This window comes from Neopsephotus bourkii, unplaced genomic scaffold, assembly GCF_033783945.1.
Source record: "Neopsephotus bourkii isolate Nb327-2 ecotype Australia unplaced genomic scaffold, CSIRO-AGI_Nbou_v1 NB_951, whole genome shotgun sequence".
Taxonomy (NCBI): domain Eukaryota; kingdom Metazoa; phylum Chordata; class Aves; order Psittaciformes; family Psittacidae; genus Neopsephotus; species Neopsephotus bourkii.
This window is the reverse complement of record NW_026901445.1, coordinates 2,875,168-2,897,432: the sequence shown is the minus strand read 5'-3', so window position 1 is coordinate 2,897,432 and position 22,265 is coordinate 2,875,168. Positions and strand designations below refer to the sequence as shown.

General features: G+C 36.5%; 1 protein-coding gene across 6 annotated transcripts in view; it reads right to left on the bottom strand.

The window, feature by feature from the left end:
• Positions 1 to 739: 739 nt before the first annotated feature.
• The window catches only part of MAPK8 (mitogen-activated protein kinase 8), a 166,641-nt gene continuing 145,115 nt past the window's right edge, over positions 740 to 22,265 (bottom strand). For 4 of the 6 annotated variants that reach the window (XM_061358817.1, XM_061358818.1, XM_061358819.1 and 1 more), the window contains exons 3-12: positions 19,880 to 20,009; positions 18,745 to 18,803; positions 18,479 to 18,617; positions 13,932 to 14,097; positions 9,043 to 9,114; positions 6,906 to 7,088; positions 5,928 to 6,052; positions 4,917 to 4,980; positions 2,723 to 2,800; positions 740 to 1,679 (exon numbers count right to left, since the gene is read on the bottom strand). In XM_061358817.1, the coding sequence (XP_061214801.1) occupies positions 1,534 to 1,679; positions 2,723 to 2,800; positions 4,917 to 4,980; positions 5,928 to 6,052; positions 6,906 to 7,088; positions 9,043 to 9,114; positions 13,932 to 14,097; positions 18,479 to 18,617; positions 18,745 to 18,803; positions 19,880 to 20,009 (1,162 nt within the window). In that variant the 3' untranslated portion in view covers positions 740 to 1,533. Of the gene's footprint in view, positions 1,685 to 2,722; positions 2,801 to 4,916; positions 4,981 to 5,927; positions 6,053 to 6,905; positions 7,089 to 9,042; positions 9,115 to 9,458; positions 9,531 to 13,931; positions 14,098 to 18,478; positions 18,618 to 18,744; positions 18,804 to 19,879; positions 20,010 to 22,265 lie in introns of all 6 variants that reach the window. The other 2 variants (XM_061358816.1, XM_061358820.1) reach the window with 2 other exon arrangements.

Sequence of the window (22,265 nt, the reverse complement as noted above, 5' to 3'; positions counted from 1 at the left end):
GAGCATTACTAATTTAAATTCTTCTTCACATTCTAATTCACTACACAAAATACGCATCTACACAAGGCAATCAATTGTACAGCCTAGCTTCACTAAAAAATCTGCATTTTCCAAAGGAATAAATTCTGAATGATTGTTAAACTCATACATAAACTTAAGTCAGTTACACATAAATCATTCTGCAAATATAAAATGTAAACAGTTAAAATACTTCTGTGAGGAGCAGCACCATTTTACATGACTATTTAGTAACTGTTCTATATATTTCAATATATCTTTTGTTTAAAAAGTGTATTGAAACCTGGAGCATCAGTGCTGTAAACTACTGAATATTTATGACTTAAAATGAACCATTATTAAGATTTCTGCTACACTGGTCTCATGGTGAAATGAAGAAGATAAATATTAATTTATACAGCATTATTTCTCCCTCCTTTGGATGGCATATATTGCTCACTTAATGCATTAGCTACAGAAATCCTGAGGTTCTCCTATGGTTTTTAGCAACTAGTTACTTTTGGTGGAGAAAGAACAGCTGACATTTTGCCCCATTGCATTTGTGTCATTCCCTCTTTTACCCAAAAAGCACTTGCCTTCATAGACAAAATTAGCAAGAAATAGAACTCCCAAGAATCACGTATTACATGAAAGTATAGCTACAGCATATTCATTTTCCCTCTTGGCAGTCTAGACATCCTGGATACACTTCATTTTGTGTGTACAGAAACAGGCTACAAGCTAGAAGTAAACAGTTTATTGGCATTGCAATGTATTATTCATGAAGTATCCTTGTGTTTTATGGCAATCACAAGATTTGGCATGCCACAACTCTGCAGAAAATATCATATTACTTTGTTAAGCTAGATATTTCTGCAGCTTTGAAGATATGCTTTGCTTCCTTAAGTTCATAAAACTGTTCAGATGCGATTACTCTGCCAAGGACTGTATACTGTTTCTCTAAAAAAAAAATTCACTAATTGTTGTTTTTGCTGAAGTATTACAGGCAAGTGGCCAAAATAAAAGAGGATTCTGTTCACTGCCAGCACCAGAGTAGTATGCCCAAACTACAGCTGGCTGCACTGAATTCCCTCCCCCTTCACCTGGACATGAACATATGACCAAGCATAAAACTTTGAAGGATATCATGAACAAAACATCTGGAATAAATTCTAATTAAAAAATTGAAAACCTATAAAATCTTAAATAATTCATTATATGGTAATGACCACAACATTAATATGTGCTTTGATAAAACAAATCTTACAAATTCAGTAAAAAAAGATCAGCAGCATAATAGTAAAGCAAATATGCAGATTTTAAAACCACAATAAAAATTATCAGGTTTAATATTTTACAGTTAATTACAGCAAAAAAGTGGCTGCTTTTAACACAACTTACAGTTTAAAATTACAGCACTTTATGATGAATTCTACGATTATTTTTGAAAAAACACTCAAAAATACCACCGAATTTTAAAGGTGCCCTATTAATGACTAAAAGGACCCCCCTCCCACCCCCCAAAAGACCAAGTAGTCATCTACAGCAACCCAGAGGTCCAGCTGAGGTTTCTAGACTGCTGTCTGTATCAGAGGCCAATGTTGGATCTGTTGACATTGAAGACACATCATTGACAGATGACGATGAAGATGGATGTTGAGAGCCATTGATCATTGCTGCACCTGTGCTATGAGAAACAAAACAGCAAATCAGTTGCAGATACAGTTGCATGGTTCAGTACTTGCATTAGTCTGTTTCTTCCTAATAGTTATGCCTTTCCCCTGTTTCGGCAAGTTTGAAGACATATTTCAATCTACTGTCAAATAAAATCCACAAGTCTTTAATACAGGCCTTAATGAATGGTATGTCATGAACCACAGAACTCACACAGCACACCACCTGTCAAATCACAGTAAATGCTGATGGCTGAAAGTTAAAAATCATAGATAGTCCTGCATAAATCACAGAAAGGCCATACTGCATAAAGCCAGAGATGAGATGCCCTACAAAATGTTGAGATGCAAAGCTAGAATATATCTACATATTTTATTAAAGGAAGAAAGGGCCTGGATTTATTCCCCCATCAGATCCTCCCCTTCAGGTTGGGTAACAGCTGGTGTCCAGACAGACTGCATACATTCAATCTCAAATACACAGTGTTTTTTCAGAGTCTGGACTTCAGTGAACTCTGAGCATGCTCCACTGTAGCTGTCCAACTTTTACCATCATTTTTCAGCAGTGCATATGAGTCTTACGAGTAGCCAGTTAAAGGGCATATTTTGCTCCAAAATTCAGCAACAGTTTCTGAAAGTGCTCTGTAATTTTCCCACCTAGAAATTACATCTACTGCTACGTCTACTCAGTAGATGAAAATAGTGGTTATATCTTTATCTGAAAGCATACCAGTTACACATTACACATCAAATCAGCTTATGGCAGTAGAGCACTACTACCTACCAAGATATTTCTTGAGGACTGAAATGAATGAATGAAGCATCAGTTACACAGGGACAATAATAGAGGAATTTAACAGATTAATAAAAAGAGGTGTCAACCCCATACATTTAATTCAAACATGAAATATGTCAACAAGAATTTAAGGGGTTACTGGTAATTTAAGAGCCGTATGTTTGAGTTCAGTTACTCCCGAATATCTTGAACAGCTTGACTCCCTCCTGACCTACAACTCAATGTAGCTTTGTACTATTCTTTTATTGTAACCAACCTAAAGGGGCTGGTTGTCCACGTATAACCCCGTTCTTGGTTCTCTCCTCCAGGTCCATGACTTCCTTGTATATCAACTCTGAAAGTGCAGAGAAAGGAAGACAAAAAATGAATTTGCAAATCCAAGACTGGATTGATAATACATCTCCCATTAAAATATACACGAATTTAACAGATTTAGTACTGTTCAGAATTAGGTTTGAACAACAGGCTGTAGGCTATGGAACAACTGGCAAGTGATATAAAAATGTACAATTATTTTAAATTGGAGCTACAGTGCTCTGGCATTCTCAAGAACACACTGATACTGCTAAGACTCTTTGGTCCAGGCTGCTTCAGGACCTGAGGATAAATGGAGTCTTAATCACTCAGTTTTTATCAATGGATTCTTTGGTACAGATAAAGTCATCAGCAGGCTTCAAAGGAATAGGTAGAAACAAGTCCATACAACACTGCCATCCTCCTGACACAAATTTCTTCAGCAACATCTAAAGGTCCAGATCACCCAAAATGCAATACAATGCTGGCACATAACTAGCCACTCCAAATGAAAGCAACTTTATTTTCCAGCTACAGAAATTCCTCATCCTTAAACAGTTTAGAAGTGCTTCTAACACATATCAATCATTCACCCTGTGTACTGGCCAGAAGGTTTCTAGGCTAATGGCAGCCTATTACTCAGAAAATACTTCAGCTGTGAATCTACAGACGTAACAATAGAAAAAAGGGACTAAACATGTTAAATGCAACTCATAACAGCTGACAGTCAGAATACTACTTCTAATCTGTCACTACCAAACTAATGCAATGTACAAACAGTTTAGAAGAAAAAAGCATTTAAGAATTACAATTTCAAGGGCTGGGGGAGTCTCAAAAGTAACTCCATATTGCTTGAAATATCCTCAGCATATCTGCCTCAAAAGGGAGATAACATTGCTTGGAAAGAGGAATTTCCACTATTTTCCTTATCTCTGCCTTTACGATTTAAAGTCAGTTTCTAATAGAAAGTGACTTAAAAGTGTGGTAGTGGTGTCCAGTACCAGCCAACACAATGCAATGTCAAAAATGATTCACAAAACATTTGCCTTGCCTTTTTTTTCTTCTGGGGATAAAAAGGTTATAGAGGTCTGATATCCGTTTCTGGATATTTTCAGTACAAAGTATTAGAACGCTCAATTGCACTAAATTCTTGCTTAAGTGCAGCATTTATAGCCTGCAGTCTGGATCTGCGTTTTTATAGAACTAAAACCTCTGCAATTACACCACCCTTTTAGAAGCACTTTCAAAATGAAGCATAAGCTTTCCAAGTAACAAATATGTTCCCCTTATATTTTATCATTTTACAACTCATATATGACTAGGAAATACAGATACTAAACTGGTACTGAACACTAAAGACAAAGCTCTTGGGGCTACAAGACTTATGTCATACTACATTAGATTGGATGTAAGGAGGAAATTCTTTCCTCTTAGGGTGGTGAGGCACTGGAATGGGTTGCCCAGGGAGGTTGTGAATGCTCCATCCCTGGCAGTGTTCAAGGCCAGGTTGGACAAGACCTTGGGTGATATGGTTTAGTGTTAGGCATCCCTGCCCATGGCAGGGGGGTTGGAACTTGATGATCTTAAGGTCCTTTTCAACCCTAACTATTCTGTTATTCTACTACCCATTCCACACCTCAAACTCAGGTACTTCCTCAGGATCTTATAGCTGATAACCATCAACATCTCCCACACCAGTTGTAACTTCAACTACCTTGCCTATCACTAACACTCCTTATAACTTCTTCTTTCAAATCCTCTGCTTGATTTAAAAGGAGTGTAGTTACTGCTGGTATGGTCTTCACTTGAAGACTAGTGCTTCTACTTCAGACTTATATTACTCAAGCTCTTGCATCTTTTTCAGTTGTAGCAATTGGTCCAGAAGAGTTACCCTCCCTAGAAACACTGCCTTTGTAATTTGCAAAACGTGACTGAAATGAGCAGGACTTAAGCTCACTACAAAAGCTTAGCACCTTAGCAGGAAAATTTTTAGTGTCCCAACACTCAAGAGCTTGTGAAGCACTGATCTTTTGCCTTGCCAATCCATGCAGTTTAAGTACATACTATTAGGTCGCTCAGAAGAACCTTAACAACAGTAACCACTGGGACCTAGCCTACTCCCAAAAGCCTTATTATACTTAAAATGTCTTTCTTACCTTTCCATTCTTCTATTGTGTGCTCCCTCTCATCTAACTGTTTATCTGGTATCTTTGGTGGAGGCTGAAAAACAAAACTAACTCAGGTTAAAGCAATTAAAATGAATATAAACCAGAACAAATGAAAAATTAAAGTTGGTACTCAGAATATGTACCTGATCTAAAAAATACTGTATTTACATGGTCACACATTCTCCTGTATTTGGACTTGGCCTATTTTCTAGGTGCTGCTACATGTTTTAAAGTTCTAACAGATTTGCTTGCATTATTGTAAGAATTAAAATAGAAACTGAACCGTCTGGTCAGAGTTCCTAAATGCACCCACCTACAGCCCAAGCAGCCCTTTTTATCTACTTACTGCTAATTACTAACTTTTCCCTCTAGCTATTATAGATCAGCAGAAATCTAATGTCACCATTTACATCGCGCATCCTTTTCTATTCTTAGTGGGTCAACCACATTCACCAACCACCTTTTTAAATAAAGGATACTTTTTTCACAAGCTGAAATTTTCCTGAAATGAATTTTCAGAAAAATTTTCAATTAGCCCCTTTGCTCATCAGTGTTAATGACTGAAAGCTCAAAATCTCATATTCAGATTTTGCTTAAACACAGTTTATGAATACTATCAACTGCTGCAACTAATGAAAATATTTCTCTCACCCAGGAGTAAATACCTCAGAAACCTACCAAAGACAATCAAGCCAAATAACTGAAGCTTGATAAATTAGAACCCTAAATAAAAGATTTCATATGCACTGCAATATGCCCAGGAGATTATATGCAATTGTACATGAACATACACACATACAGGTACTTCAGTTTGCACCCATTCCTAATACTATTTCTAATAAACAAGTCTATCCATGTCAATAAAAATGATTATGGCTCATTTAAGCTTCTAGTGAAATGTGTAGATCAATCAAGAATCTTTCAAGCAGTTGTATCAAGCATCACAAGTTTGCTTTAGTACAGTACCTTCCTAATCAGAGACCTAAAACAAGAACTTACAGCTTCTGCTTCTGAAGGATCATACCAAACATTGATGTATGGGTGCTGCAGGGCTTCATCCACTGAGATTCTTTTAGAAGCATCTATAACCAGCATTTTTGATAACAAATCCCTTGCTTGACTTGCTGCAAAAGTGAAATTTTCTATTTAGACCAGTGCCACACATAGTGCAATTGAACAGTATTTCAAAGCCCCTAAGGAGAGGAGACCTAGAGTAAACAAATTCCAATTTAGTATCTATGCAACCCTGATGTAATTTGGGGTTTAGGAAAGTGGTCCATTTGATGGAAGAAAAAATTTGAAGAGAACAACACAGGTGAGAAAGGGGTTGGACATGTTTCACTACACATTTTCAGCATAAAGCACCCCTTAGTAGCATAAGCTACTTATAGTATATAATGTAAGCAGCATAAGCACCCCTTAGACATCCTTAAGTAAAATATAACTCAGCTTGCAGGATAGCCTTGTCTGGAATAGTAGTGGACAAACACCTATTACCCCTCTCAGAGTTTATGGAGAAAAAACTGTTATGTCCTGCTACTCACAGAAAATATGGTGAGTCTGTGACTCTACTGAGTAGATGACTTTTCAAACCAATGAGTTATTTCAGTAACTATAGGATATGTATTATGAATATAAAACCTTTATTCTCCTCCCTAGAGAAAGAAGACCTGCTCTGCCTACACAACTTCCAAGCCATCTTCCTACCACTCTAAATCATGTTGGAATGATTCATGAGAGGAATGTATATATTTACTTTTCTTTATAAAGGTATCTCCAGAATAGGAGCTGTTTTAGAAATGAGAAAGTGGAGGTAAGCATACATACACCAGCACGCTCATCCACTCCCATTATATTGTAGTATTTAAATCCTTAGACAGACAATGTTACAGTGAGTAAAACCAAGATACGCTAATGCTCAATACATCACAGTTGTAAAACTTTTAACATATACAACACACAGAAGATAGAGCTTACCTTTAAGCTTATTATGTTCAGAGTCAGCTGGGAAAAGGACATCTGGAAAGAGTTTTTCAAAACTATATCCAGCATATTTAGGTCTATTCTCCACATAAGTTCGGACTGTAGGCTGTAATTTCTTCATAAACTCGGGGCATGGTGTTCCTAGCTGCTCTATAACTTTATTCCATTGATCAATATCTAAGGTTATACAGCTAAGAAAAACACTGTGTCTAATTTTTGGCTAGAAAGTTATGTTAAAACCACATGAAATAACCAACAGAGACAAAACACAGAAAATTAAAATATCAAGTTCATCATCATTAATTAGAACTATCTTAAAGAAAACAGTGGAACAATGAAAGACTATGATAACGTAGTCAAGGCAACGTCTATTTTACTCAAAATTGTAATTACACTAGCAAAGGATATACTTCTGAGAAACAGAAAATTAAAAGGCTCACTAAATCTTATTAAACAAATTTAAATAAAGGCATTGTTTAGGTTCTGGAGAAGACCTCACTTCCCAATCTGAACACATATTCACCGTACTCCAGCTACTCGTAAGAATTACCCCTGCAGATGCTTTGTCCTTCATTATCATCTTGATACCTCAGCCCAGCTGGACTTTCCCAAGTTGGTGATCTGTCACCAACAACATGCAACACTGAGCACCAGTGAGCACACAGAGGATGGAATCTTGGCCCCCACATATCAATTACAATTTTGTCAGAGACTCAAATGCAGAAGTTAAAGAGTTTCAAGGATGCATAAGGAACGTTTTAATTGAGAAGTTTACACAAGGTGCAGTGGAGATTGACTTGTTCTCAACAAGAATTTAAAACATATTACTGAATAAGAAAATATTTGGCTCAGGAATTCCTACTTGCAGATGGTTAGATAGCAGGAGAGAGCTTAGGTAAAAATTTATATGCACTTATTCATATATTCTCCCCAACTTTTTCTCTTTGGCTACCACCATAAATGGGATACTGGCCTACATAAAACTTCAGTCAGATGTAGCAGGCCTCCTTATGTTCTTAAAACTTAACAGCAGACATTTATATAGAGATTTTCAATCTCTACAGTGTTTTAGTACAGGCCTTGGGGAGAAAAAAAAAAAAAAGAAGTACTGAAACTGTACGGCACTGAGCTTAAATTGAAAAGCCATGCTAGCAAACCAGATGCATAAAGCTAAGCATGGTGCAGCTCATGCAATGACAGAGCTGTGTGAAAGGAAGAATGCTGTGGATCTCTTCACTGTGCCTCAAAATTTTCACCCAATCTTGATCCCAAATAGGACTGTATCAGTTATTAAACAGTTAACCTGCAGCAAAAGCAGGAAAGATTTCTGATGTGTAGCCACCAGTAAAACAAGATGCCAAATTCCAATTAGATCCACTAATTTTAGTAATGATCCAGACATTTCAGCTATATTCACTTGGAGCAGACCCTCTGTCTGAAGTATTGTTCACAGGACACACAGATACCACAAAGCCATTCATGGAACAGAGAGACAGAAGTGCTAGATATTTCTGAAAGCTGTTTGCAGGATCATTTCAGCATGCAGAAATACAAAACTCCAGAGTGTAACTAATGAAGCAGGTTAGGAATTTTTGGTAAACATTTCCTATGGAATGTAAACAGTTAACAACTGCTAACATGCTTGGGTAGTAAACAAGATTAGTAAGTTACTACATATAAATGATCTCCAAAGCAAAAAGCAATGCATGTGAACCAGTAAAATAGCACCTAAACAAAACAAAACAAAACAATCTGTCTTAAATGTGACAAGACCCAAAAGCAATGGACAGACACTGTGTTAAACTGGGAAAAGAAAAAAAAAGAGGAAAACAAAAAGAAGGAAGGAAAAATAAACCTGTTTGCCCAAGTGGTATTTTGTTCATCTTACTTAGTACTGATCTCTAAAGACAGTCATACACATTAATGCTATGTTGTGGGTTTGCTTTAAATGGTATAACTGTAGAAATTTTTGCAGCTTCCTGGAGGCAAAATAATGAACTTGTAAATTGTATTTAAAAAAGGCAGTTTAAAACCAGAATTTTACAAATTAGAACCACCTTAATCTGGAACTATATTGCTGCAGTATCTTTTGACCCTTTACAACTACATCCCAGGCCAAAGGTAAGGATACGATCTGTACCAGGAAATAAAACACCACCTTTGATCATTTCTCCCATGATGCACCCAACTGACCAAATGTCAACTGAAAACAAAATGCAATGATATTAACATAAAAGATAGTTATTAAAATAAAGTAAATAAAAACATCTAGACACACAAACATGAAGTGACTATAAAAAGCGTATGTAATGAAAATGAGTGAAGGTGAACATATGCTAACTACAGGACCAGCAGAGACTATGTCCTACTGCTAGATGCAGCCTGAATATAAATGAAGCTCTTAATTTTTTTTTAAGTATATCACAAGAAAAGTCCATGTTCATTTAATAAAAAAAATTGTACAATATGCATTTTCATGACACAACATCAATAAAATGGTTAATCACTTCCTAACTAATTCAACCTGCTGCAGCAGCACAAGGATACAGTCCCTTCCTGGAAACAGGATTTTGTGGCAAACCATTTCGCCCATAATGCACCCCACAGACCATAAATCCACTATGTTTGTAGCACAAAAAGAAGGAAAAGCAAAGCAAACAGTCATTTAAAATTAAAAGAAGCATAACATGACTGCATTCTATAAACTGCAGAGACAGCACAGGAAGAAGAGCAAGTCTTTATATATTAATCAATGAAAACACTTTAAAATACACCATATATAAGGATTAGCTTTTAACTGTCTCAAATGCAAGGCAGAAAAACATCCTTTTGTTTAACACAGTGCTAGAGCAAGAGCTAGAGCAGAAAGAGAGAGAGAGGGATACACAGGAATCAAGAGCTTCTCCAAGCTCTGAGGCTTGCAAAGCTACCTCTGCCAATAGACTAGATTGGAGCATCAAAGATGTTTCAGGGACATAATTCCATTGTACTTGTAGGAATAATTTTAGAAGTAGCAACCTTTAAAAAAATTGTGCATCTAAACATTTAGGAGGAGAATTAATTGGTTATTACACAGGAATTTAAATTTGCCATGAAGTATTTTCAACAAGTCAGATTACCATGCATCTCTCTCTCCCTTTAAATAAAAAGCAAACAGAATCAGTAAAAGATCATTTAGAATTTTAGAGGATCAGTTAATGACAATATTAGTATGCTCCTACAAGATTTTCAGTTAAAATTATTTGTTTAAAAATATTTTTCCAGTTATGCTGAAATAACATCTTGTACAAAAGAAAACCTCAAAATCTTTTTTTTTTTTTTTTTTTGGGGGGGGTGGTACAAAGTACACATTTTCTACAATACCTTAAAATAAATCACTCAGAAGACATACTCAAAGATGAAAAAGTTTACTTTTCACAGGTATGCCAATTTCTTTTGTGGTTGCTTTCAGAGATATTATTAACTCTGGATGCACAAGTTTTCTTGAAACCATAATAATGAAATTGTACTATTATAAATACTTTTATGAGAACAGTTGTATACTAAAAATCACATGTAAAAGCTCTGGAGGAGCTCAACAGTATCAAGCAAATAATGTTGCTGCTTATTGAAAATATTCCTTCCCCCTTATTTATAGTTCCTCTAAAATAGGATCTAAATCATATGATAGGAGATCATAGTTGTACATATTAATAGGTCAAAATTAAGGGCCTGGTTCATTTAAAAAAAATGTTTGACGATATTTTATGACTAGCGGTGTTTTTTTCTTAAAAAATTCTTTTCAAATACTTAAAAAAAATACACATTCCTTGGCTTAGAGACCCAAAGATCAGCAGCCAAGTTTTGCATTTGACTTTTAAAATAAAATTCTTTAAGTTGGCTTTTTCACCTGCAAAATAATGTGCTGCTATCAAAAACCAAAACATACCCAACTCTGTCATAATTAGTTTGTGTCCAACATGATAAAAATGACACCCATAATTGCATGGAGGTCTAGGAAGAGAAATAGCATGAGTCAATAACTTATCTTCATGCCTCAGAAGACAAATTACTTCAAAGATGACGAAAAACAGTAGAAACCATTCTTCTGGTCATCCTACAAAACCAAATTTACGATATTTGGGGGTGTTTTGGATTGCTGCTTTCATTAATCAAAGCCTGCCTACTTTCAGGTCTCTAACTTTATTAAGCTAGACTAGTTGTACACTGCAAACTGCTCCTGTGTATAAATCTATAAAAGACTGTGTACAATATCATTACAGACTCGAAAAATCTTTTTAAAAACCTATTGCTTGTCAGAGTGTATTTTTTTTATTAAAAAACTTGTTTGGAAAGAAGTTACTATTTTCTATAATACTAAGAGAAAAAACAGCACATGCAAAGGAAGTTAAACCAGTGCGCATACTAGGAAAGTTAAAAGTATTTGCTTCAGATGGTTTAGGGGCTTCCTTGCTTTTCAGAGCTTCCTTCCTGATAATGATGCAAATAACTACACATAAATCAAAGTATGTTAAGGTATGTGTGCACGAGCAGTTTTGGTGTCCTTCAGTTCTGAATTTCTTGAGTTTGCAAGGCCTGGTTTCTTAATGTAATATACTTAAATGTGCTTCATCTTCTTCAGTATCAAAACCTATGAAGAAGTTAACTATAATTGGTTTGTCTGGGATCTTTGCGAGTTTTAAAACAAGTAAAATTTCCTATGTGTATCATACAGTACGAAAAGAACAGTGCTCTGCAGTACGTATCTCAGTCATCAAAACATACATTGCAATCCTCCCACTTAAGTTCAGTAAGGCACTGAAATGGCATAAAGCTACCAGATGACCTTGCTCAACTAAACTGAATGTTCATGTTAACCATTAGTTAGCTGTAAATTTTCAATATTTAACTCTAAAATAAGTTAACTTGTAATTTAACTATGAGTTTTAAAGGGATAAAAGAGGCATCAATGTTAAAAGGTGAGAACTCCAGACGGCCCATGGTTCTTACTGTAAGTACATCCTTGATATCTGCCTCCCTACCAGGGTAACTCCACAGTAAGGAAACTGATCAGGCAGTGCTTTAGAAGAGTAACAATTTATGTAGTAGCTTTTTAATAAGAACAGTCGATACGGAAATGCAGACTGACTTCTGACTCAGCCCACAAATTTACATCCTCCAGAAGTGACTCTCAACTCAAGAACCATGTGTTTGGCTTTGCAAAGACAAGATAGTTTTTCATATGAAAGTAACGTTTTATTGATACTCTGAGGCACAAAACAAAACATGCTTGCTTAAGGAACAGGACTGTCACTAGCATGACAAGGTTCTCTAGAACACAATCTATTTAACTTCAATTGTAACCTAATTAACATTTTAGTGGAAAGAATATTTCACACTTTTGCAAGTCAAAATTACTTACAGAGATAAATGTAAAATGGGAAAGCTAAATCAGAAAGCTTGTGACTTCCATTGTACCAATTCCTACTGTAAGACAGCTGCATGACTCAGATTACAGTTTTAGGTTCTTTTATCTAGTCCCTCTAAACTGCCCAATATAAAGTCTGGAGATAAAACAATGAAACTTAAATATATGCTTTCTACAGAACTTCAGCAGTTTAAAAAAAAAAATAAAAAAAAATGACATTAAGCTTGATCCACTCAACTCCTGACTTCTAAATTATGGGAAAAACAGGCAGCCCTGGAGGCCATTTGAAGAACATATACCCTCTCATGCAAACTAACCATCCAAACAGATATAAAAACCCCAGCCTTCCAAAAAAAGGCCTATCTTTATTCCTTTGAAATGGCTTTTTTCCTTGTCAACACTGATAGAAGTTACTATTCCTGGCTTTTATAAGTGGTAAGAAAATCAACTCTCTATGCACATTGCAGCTATCAGTTACACACAACCTTAAGTTACTTTGCCGTAATGCTATGCAGTTGCCAGGCAAGTTTGCAGACTATATTAAGAATCCTGAAAAGGAGAGCAAGCCCCAGTTGTGTCAGTAACCTGAGGAGCCATGCCTCATATCACCAGGAGACAGCTAACAAAGCCTCAAGCATCATGGCATCTCATGGGCCTTTCTGGAAGACAAATCAGTAGAGGGTTTAAAACGCCTTGAGCAAATGGTGGCCTCTGTGAAGTGTGCCTGCCTGAGGTGGAAACACCAAGTGAGCAGAACTGACCACAGTGACAGCAGATCAATGAAATGGCAGCAGAATTGGGGCCACTACAACAGAATTTCAGGAATGACAAATTACTTTTGTTTCCTAAAGGATACTAGCTGTTTCATTCAGGAGCTGCAATGTACTTTATCATGTTTTCCCCTCAAATACTGTATCCTTTCCTTATATGCTCACAGAAGTTATTGAGAGAAGGGCCACAGAGTGAGTATAAAGACAAGGGATGCATGCAAGCAGAGGGACAAAACAAGCCAATTTCCTTAGAATTCATCCAAGGACCATCGAGCCCAAAGAATCTATGATACTTCATGAAGGTACTATCTACATTCTTATCTCAAGATTTTTTTTCAGCAAGGACTTAGTGTAACAGGACTGAAGTAGGCTGGCTGCCACAGTAGGCAGTTTTAACTTGTCTGTTCCTCAGCAGCCTTTAAGTTACCTATGTCCTGAAAGGCTCCACTGAATACAGTTATTTAAACATTAAATTTAGGACACACATTTACTGATGAATTACAATTTACATCCTCATCAGGAATAAAGTCAGGTCGAGGTACATCAAGGTATATACCACAAATTAAGAAAATGTATTTCCAGTTCTTCTTGGATGAAACTTGATCTACTAGGCAAGTTATTTGGATTTTTAAACAAACAAGGCCCTCAATTTCTTCCCCTATTAAATGCAAACATTTCTAATGGGTTGAGCTGAATAAACAAATTGGTGTATCCAGAATCTGCATTTTGGTCACAAGGCTAATTTATAAAATTTTTACACCTTGAAAAAAAACATTAACATGTAAAATGTGGTGTGCCAAACAAAAGATAAAGCTATGCCAAAGAAAGACTATAGTTGCTGACCGTTTTCTTTGTATCCCATCCCTAGGATGACCTCTGGTGCTCTGTAGTAACGAGTCACTACATAAGGCGTCATCATAAAACTAGTTCCTGCAGTTCTGGCCAGTCCAAAGTCAAGAATCTTCAAAGTGCAGTCTGACTTTACTACTATATTACTGGGCTTTAAATCCTTTAAAAAGAAACATCATATATGACTGCTAAGACAAGCACAAAGTACTCTGTGGTTCACATTTTTAAAAGATAATACTGCTAACATTAAACCCCACATATACAACTAGGATATTGCTTAACGGCGGTTTCTTTTCCTCTTGCATTAATTCATGTGCATTCAGCACACTACAGATTAACTCCCTTAATGTGCCTGTAGATTTATATAGCAATTAAAGAAGGAAAATACAACTAACATTCCAAGATAGGTTAGCAATGTCTGAAATAAATTGAAGTTAGTAAGAAATGTTAGCTCTGAGGAAAGATCTAGAAACTGGTCACTGTAAACAGTTTACTATGATGCAGAACACAAGTAACATGACAACTGCTGAAATAATTTGATGAAATAATCATCTTGATACAAGAATTATTAAAATTATACCATGAATGTAAAAACCAAAAGGTTCCTTTGCTAGCTGAAGCTGCATTACCTCTTTTGAACCAGTGCAGATGCTTCCTCAAACAGGAAGAAAACCCCCATCCTCACACAGATTTAGTTTCCTATGTAGGACTTGGTTTTATACTTATTTTGGTGACCAAACCCAAAAGGCATCATTGAAAAACTGCCAGAAATTAACACAACCATTACTTTGGAGTGGGAAATCCCCAGGTAGAGTTTCAGATCATCTTCAAAGTTTGGCAACGGTATTCTCTTCATCTGAACCCTAAAACTACAGTAACAACAGTGGCTTTACATCTACTTATACAAACACTACACAGGCATACTCGTTCATTATCTCAGGAGGACCTTACACACAACCAAATGTCACAAAGCAAATATTACAGAGTAACTACAAAATAACTTTGCCATCATAAAATCATTCATAGCACACACACTGACATAGATAAGGCCTGGATCCTTTCTGCCTACACTCTTACTAAGATTAATGAGAGAAAAACCTGAGATGCTGCACAGAACTCCAGCATCTGGGCTGCGGGCATTTGGTAAGCAGCCCTATCTTTCACTGTTTCATAAAGACTTAAATGTGGCTATCTGCAAGATATACTAGTTTTCATTTGTACTTGTATGGCTTTCAGCCAACTCCTCAGAAAGCTAAGAAAACTGCATTAGACAGGAAGCCACAAAAGAGTTTCAGAACAATAGAATTTTAATGGGTAATTAAAAGTCTTGCATACTCACATACTCATGCATTCACTTCACACACACAAACACTCTGCAGACAACTTTGACTTAAACAATTTTAAACACTATGAACAAATTCAAGTACTATAAGGAATTCCAGCTATTTAATATGCATGTTTCAGATTCTGCTACAATCCTATCAGCTTCAGTTTTGCACAATTCTATTATGTGGAGGCTGAGTCCCAGGTGCATGCCTTTAGTATTAACTATACTCATCCTCCTTGAAGCTACAGGAATAACACTAGAAATGCTAGAAGATCTTTACTTTGGAAGAGAAAAATCACTATGAGGACAAAACGCAAAAGCTTACGGATTACTGTCCATCCTTAATTTCTGAACACCATGTAGCTGTCATAAAGCCTAGGAACATGATGTAATTTGCAATACAGAACTGTCAAAAATATGAAGGTAAGAGTTGACTTACACAGCATCCAAATTCATGCCCGACCAAAACCTCTTATGTTTTAAATAAACACAGTCTCAAAAGCTCCTGTAAGAGTGATCAGGTTAATTAGGCTGCATAAATATATCGAGAACCTATAGCAGAAGGTATCTTGCCTAACCTTAAAAAGGTAAAATGTCAGTGCCTAGAAATCTAAAGAAAGATTTGTGTGAAGGGCTTCCATAATTAGGCACCTTCGTTAAGTGCTCAAAATCAGGCAGAATGCAGTGTTTCAGAGCCTCCATGCAAGACTAATGAGACACTATGTCCTTCAGCAAGCCAGTGAGGCGCAACTCTGCAATGCTGATCATCCATCCTTTTCAGACCCTAAAATATAAATGAATGTGTACTTCTACACTTGCTGTCTCTGCAAAATATTTTGAACACAGTAATGTTAATTTGCCATCATATGTTAAAGCAGGTGTAAAACTACAGTCAGATCCTTACCAAAATCAAATCCTTCTCCACTGATGTGGCAGCTAAGTTTGCCCCTACAACTTTCAGCTGAAATTGTCTAAAACTCTTTGTGTTTGGTATCTGCCCTGTTTGGTGCCGCCAGTCTGCTATGAAAAAAAACCAGGCAGGCAGCATCCAGTGCTGCAGGCACATACACAAATTGTTGTAATTTCACTCATTCAGCAAGCTTTCAAAAAGTTGCTGAGATTATCACAGCTGTATTAAAAGCAGAAGAACCCAGCTAAACACCATGTGAAACTACCAACACAAAAAAAAGCTTAAAGCTTTAGAGGACACTAAAGAAGTACACTAGATTCACAGACAGAATGCTCCACAGGCAGCCACACTAAGGTAGACTATGTTTAAGGAGTATCTAGTTTCAATAAACTAATAAGCTTTAGACATTAAGGACAGTAGTGCTGAAAGCCCAGGAGAGTGGTATAAAGAGTTACTATTGCAGCTACTATATGACCTCTTTCCAAGCATGCCCTCTTTGTCTTCTGAGGCTTTGTTTGACTTGTTCCACAAGGAAACAGGATTTTGATACTTTACACCTTGAAGTATAAAGGCATAACAAACACAGCAGGTAAGCAATGCAAACATTTTGCTTGAACATACCTAATCTTTTAGCAAAGTCTGAGAAGAAACTATAGGCTGAAAATGTACCATGAAGACATGAAAGTGAAATGTATCTGCCCATGTTCTTCAAAAGCATTCATGCATGTATATGTTACTATTTACACAGCAGTTGGACCTATAGTCTATTTGGAATAGCTTATCCAAAATAGCTTATTTTGGAAGAGCTCAGCCCATGTACCAATGTCGCATTTCAAAGACTTCACCCATATCTACAGAGGCAGGAATTTTATCCTCAAAGCTGTTTTTATTCCTGCCCAACTACCTGAGTAGGGAGTTCTTTTTTATAAATGTATGAATGTTTATATTTATCCATGACTTCTACAGGCTTGAGGGTCTGATGCCTGCTTTAAAGGAGCACAAACTGTCCCTGAAGCAAAGTTTTAGAAGCTCCCTCCTGCCTGCACCAAGATGCACAGAAAGAGACACTCTTACATTACCTACTCGAGCACGTCCATAAAATATGGAGTTTTCAAAAAAACAAAGATGACCTAGGAGAACCTGCAACATTAATCTTGCACAGCCAGTTACTGAAGAGACCAGAAAATGTCAAGTTGCATACAAACCCCTTATTTCAATCTCATGGACACATGCATTAGGACACAAAAACCTACATAACCTCAGTAACATACAATACCCCAACTGCAGCAAGTGAAGTAATCTAGTCCTGCCTACCATTCCCAGAATAACACAAGAAGCCCACTGACCTGTTTCAGTGTCCACCAAGAAGCACAGAGTGCAATGCCTATACTTGCAAGCCGTACAACACGTCAGTCACAATGAGGTGGACTACTGAACTGGACAAGCATCCTAACATAGCAACTCCTGTCCTAGTGCTCAGAATTGCCATTCGTGATTTGCTTTACTGTGTACTTCACCCATGAGGAAGACTATGTAGCACTGTCTGAAAGCATCACATATTTAATATGCTTAATTACAACTTCTGCATAATTTCAGAAATTAAAACTTTCAAATCTCTCTAAAAGATTATAATGAAAAATGTAGCACTGCAGAAATAGAAGCTTACAATTTCCCAAAATAGCAGAGATCATATCTGAAAAGCTATAGCTAGACCATCTCAAGCAAACTTTACAGTACATATAAATATATATATGAAATGTTCAACTTGAACAGGCCAACTTAAATTCAGGATGTCTTGACTGGATTGCAACACACACATGCCACTTAAAAAGCAGTACTCAGTTTTGCCTGAGGACAGTCTGAGTGAATGTTTTGTGACACACAGGTATATGAGAGTTCCACTTACAGGTCTTCATCACTATCTCTTTATCTGGAGACTTCAGATATTTATTCATTACTCTGCTAGTAAAATACAATGGGCAGTTCTTTCAGAAGATGGGATTTCAGGTTTGGTTACCAAAACAGTAAAGGCAGAGACACATTGAGATATTCTTTCCTGCTATGACTACTAAAATAGAGCATGATATAGAATCAGAGGAGGTAATGTAACTCACTTCAAAAATTGTTATCTGTTCTGTGCAGATTATTATCAAATCAAACATTGAAAAAGTTCATTCCAGAATTACAGTGGAAATGTGATGATTTCCTTTCAGCCCTTTCTGATATGTTTTATTTTTTTCCGTCTTTAAGTACCCAAGGCCAAACCAGGTGAAATGGAAATGATCCTCACTTAAGTTCACTTACCCTATGTATAATTCCAGCTGAATGAAGATGTTTGATACCACACAGCATTTGGTAAAGAAGATAGGACATTCGTTCATGGTCGAGCTCCATTTGAATCACTTGGCAAAGATTTGCATCCATGAGCTCCATCACTATGTAGCTTATGAAAAAAGAAGAAAAAAAAATAATAATCAAGTAATACTGTCATTTTATTGTATTCTTTCCCTTGTTCATCTTTCTGTGTATTTTTTAAATTAAATCCCAGCTTTATTTCATATCAGACTTACACGTCTTGAAATTCTTCCAGGGATTTTTGTGGTGTGAACACATTCAGTAGGCCGATTATCTGTAGGAAGAGGGAGAGGAAGTATAACTGCACCACAGCAATAGCAAAGTTGCAAAGTCAACATTTCAAAACTGATACCCATTATTTTGATGAGATCCTCCTGGTACACATTGAAGCTCAAGGTGCTCAGTGGCTCAACCATATTAGGATATGCTGTGATACTAATATTGTAGAAGGAGCACTTTTTCTCCACAAATCACATAATCAAAAAACACTCTGTGCATTAATAAGATGACACTAAAAGTTTGAAACCTAAGGAAGTTAGTCAGTTTTCCCCTGCCTCCTACTTGCAGTTTGAAGAGAGCTGGTAACATTTTTATTGCTTATGAGGAAAAATAAAATTAAAAACTGACAGACTACATAAGAGATACAATTTTGCCATTGACACAGAAAATACACAAAATTTTCCTGAATAGCTAAGAGACAGAGTAAGTCGTCTATCACTGTTTCCTTCCCTAGCAGCCATTTTATCTTACTGAAGGGGAATTAAGAGGGAAGGCAAGGAAGACTGCACACAGCCAACTCTGAAAAAGAAAAGGGACAATACCAGCCTTCTGTAGTTCAACTCTGATAAATTTACGATTTATTATTCTCTCCCCTTGTGATGTAGACCAAATCTTTCTATAACCTGCTCTACTCCACAGCTTTGTAAGCATCAGACAGCTCCTATTCTCACAACACAAGATTCCCAACTCATTCATGCATAAAGAAAAAAACCTGGTGCAACAGAATTATTACAGCCTTTGTTTTCCTATTTGTCTAGCAGCAGCCACAGAAATAAAAGGACACACTTACCACTCATGGTATTGGTATTTGCCAGCTGCTTGTAAAATGTAGCAATGTAACACTGACTCCCTTCCTGAGTTTGAAGGGGTATTTAAAGATTGGGCAGGTATTAAAACTAGTCAATAATAGCTCTCCTGAGAGATCCTTCTGTACTTCTCATGGAGATACAACTACACAATGAAAATCTCTATAATCTACAGAGGATGTCATCCTCTAAAGGCACTTTTATGACTTCAAAGAATAACCTTCTAGTTAACTCTTTAACATTTAAAGCAGGACACTGCACTCACATTTTTGTGATCAACACACTTCATAAGAACAAGCTCTCTGTAGGCTCTTTTAGCATGGGTTTGGTTCTGAAACGGTCGGCTTAACTTCTTGATTGCAACATTTCGTTCAAGGATAGCATCATAAGCTGCACTGCAATTAAAAATAACATTATTACATCTCAGTGTCAAGATCCTTTAAGCTACGTCAACTGCCACCTTTTCCAGACACCTGATTATCATGCCCGCAGTTAAAACCAAATTTCCACTGTTACTCACCTTTAGGCAGTGTAATAGTGAAGTACATAACAGCTGAGAGGTTCAAAATTTAGAAAGGTTTCACAGATTCCTAGTATTAACACATGACAATCTCCACAAAATAATGCAGGATCTCTGCTTCCTAAAATACTTCACTAAACATATTGATATTTTGCCACTTACTGGCACTCAACAGACCACCTAAAAATACTCAAAATACTTCAAATATAAAAAGCACATCAATTTCACGTAAAATCTTCACACTAAAAGGAAGGGAGGAGAGATGAAAAGTAGGTTGAATAAAGGTCTCATGCTTTCACTTACACAGTTGCTTAATTTCCTTATGACAATGAGAGCACCAAGGTCAAGACAAAGCAAACAGAAAAAGTTAAACAAGCTTTAGTATCTTGATGTCACTGGCTTTTACTTGGTTAAAAAAAAAAAAAAAAAGAGTAACACTTCGTTTGCAGACTAATGCCAAGATTGTCATATGATTCAGTGACACAGGTTTACTGAGGACAACTCCAAAACGTACCACATTCCCATGACAGGAAGGCATGGATTTTGTTTCCTGTAAGAAGTAATACAACAGCTGACTACCATGCAGACTCGCGAGATATTTATCAGTTACTAAGAAAGTTTCAGCAGGATAAACACTGTTTTTTTGTTTCTTATCAAGAATTGCATGCAAACCTAACGAAGAACACCTGCCAGTAAATGATCAGCATCTACTGAATCCAAGTCACTCTTTCAAAAATAAACAAAAAATATCATGTTGTCTACATGGCATGTAGGCTTGAAATTTTATTTTTTAACATATCACTAAATACTCTAGTACTTACTGAAGAAAGAAAAAAATGGAAACAACATATACTGGTAACTTTCACTTAGATTTTCCACTATCTGGAATTTCCCCCACTTACCCCCAAGATAAGGAATACCTTATGAAAGACAGACAGGAAAGACTGCCAGCACTGGACTCCTGGACCCGTATTTAAACTTCCCAATCTCCCGTACCTAATGGCACTGCTTTGAAACTGTTTCAGTATTAAATATGGTTGAGCCTTTAGGCCGCCTACATAATATTCCTCCAAATCAATTTAGATCAGGTTTTTGAAGCAGAAAAAACAAAACCACCACCACCACCAAAAAAAAACAACAAAACCCCAACCCAAATCACAAGAATTACACTCTATCTCCTCCAGACATGGGCAAGATTTAACCACATGAGCACTCCAGCTCTTCCCAGCATAATCAGAGGAGTTTAACTAAAAGGGCTTCAACTACCACTAGCAGCAGTTACAAAGTAATACAAGAATAATTACATGGGCAGTTTTTGGATCTCAGCTATAGAAGGGACAGAAAATATGGAAAACACGCAGTAACACATGACTGGGAATCAGGAGGACATTAACATCTAAAGCTTTTGTAGGTATTCCTATAAACAAACTGTAGTCAAACAACTATGTCCTCATTATATTAACACATACGTAAATAAAATTCAGGTAAGTTGCTTTGCTGCTGCTACTATTTACAGACCAAATAATCTTTTTATGCCAAATGTTACCATTTCAAAACCAACCCTTTCCTAGGGTACCTGCCTTCAAGTTTTCAATTGGACTAAGTACACTGTTTTTTATTAACCCAGCTGAAACACAAATACGAATTAAAAACCCACCTAATCACATATGGTCTAAATGCTGATAAAGACAAGATCAAGGTAGTAAAGAGGTTATAGGGAGAAGTAAGATTAAAAGGATTACGCTTTTCATTCCCTTTCTCTTCCTCAATGTTTCTTTTGTATTTTTATGCCCCTGGTTAGCATCTTAAGAGTTACAATAAACTGGAAGATCTGCAAGTTAATGTTCTATCTACATCCTTTTCTTGAACATCCAAAAAACTCAGAAGCTGCTTAAACAAACATTTACCTTTGGGACAACATCACCACACAGGGAACAGCGCCTACAAGCAGCTATTGGTCTCCAATCTTGTATCAATCAGACACTCTTCTGTATACAACAGAACTCTTATTCAAAGAATTATGTTGTGAAATCGTATTTTCTTAAACTTGCATCACATATTTAACATATTACAATGACAGTCAGTATTATAAGCGCTCACTAATCATCATGATTATGAAACCAAGTGAAAC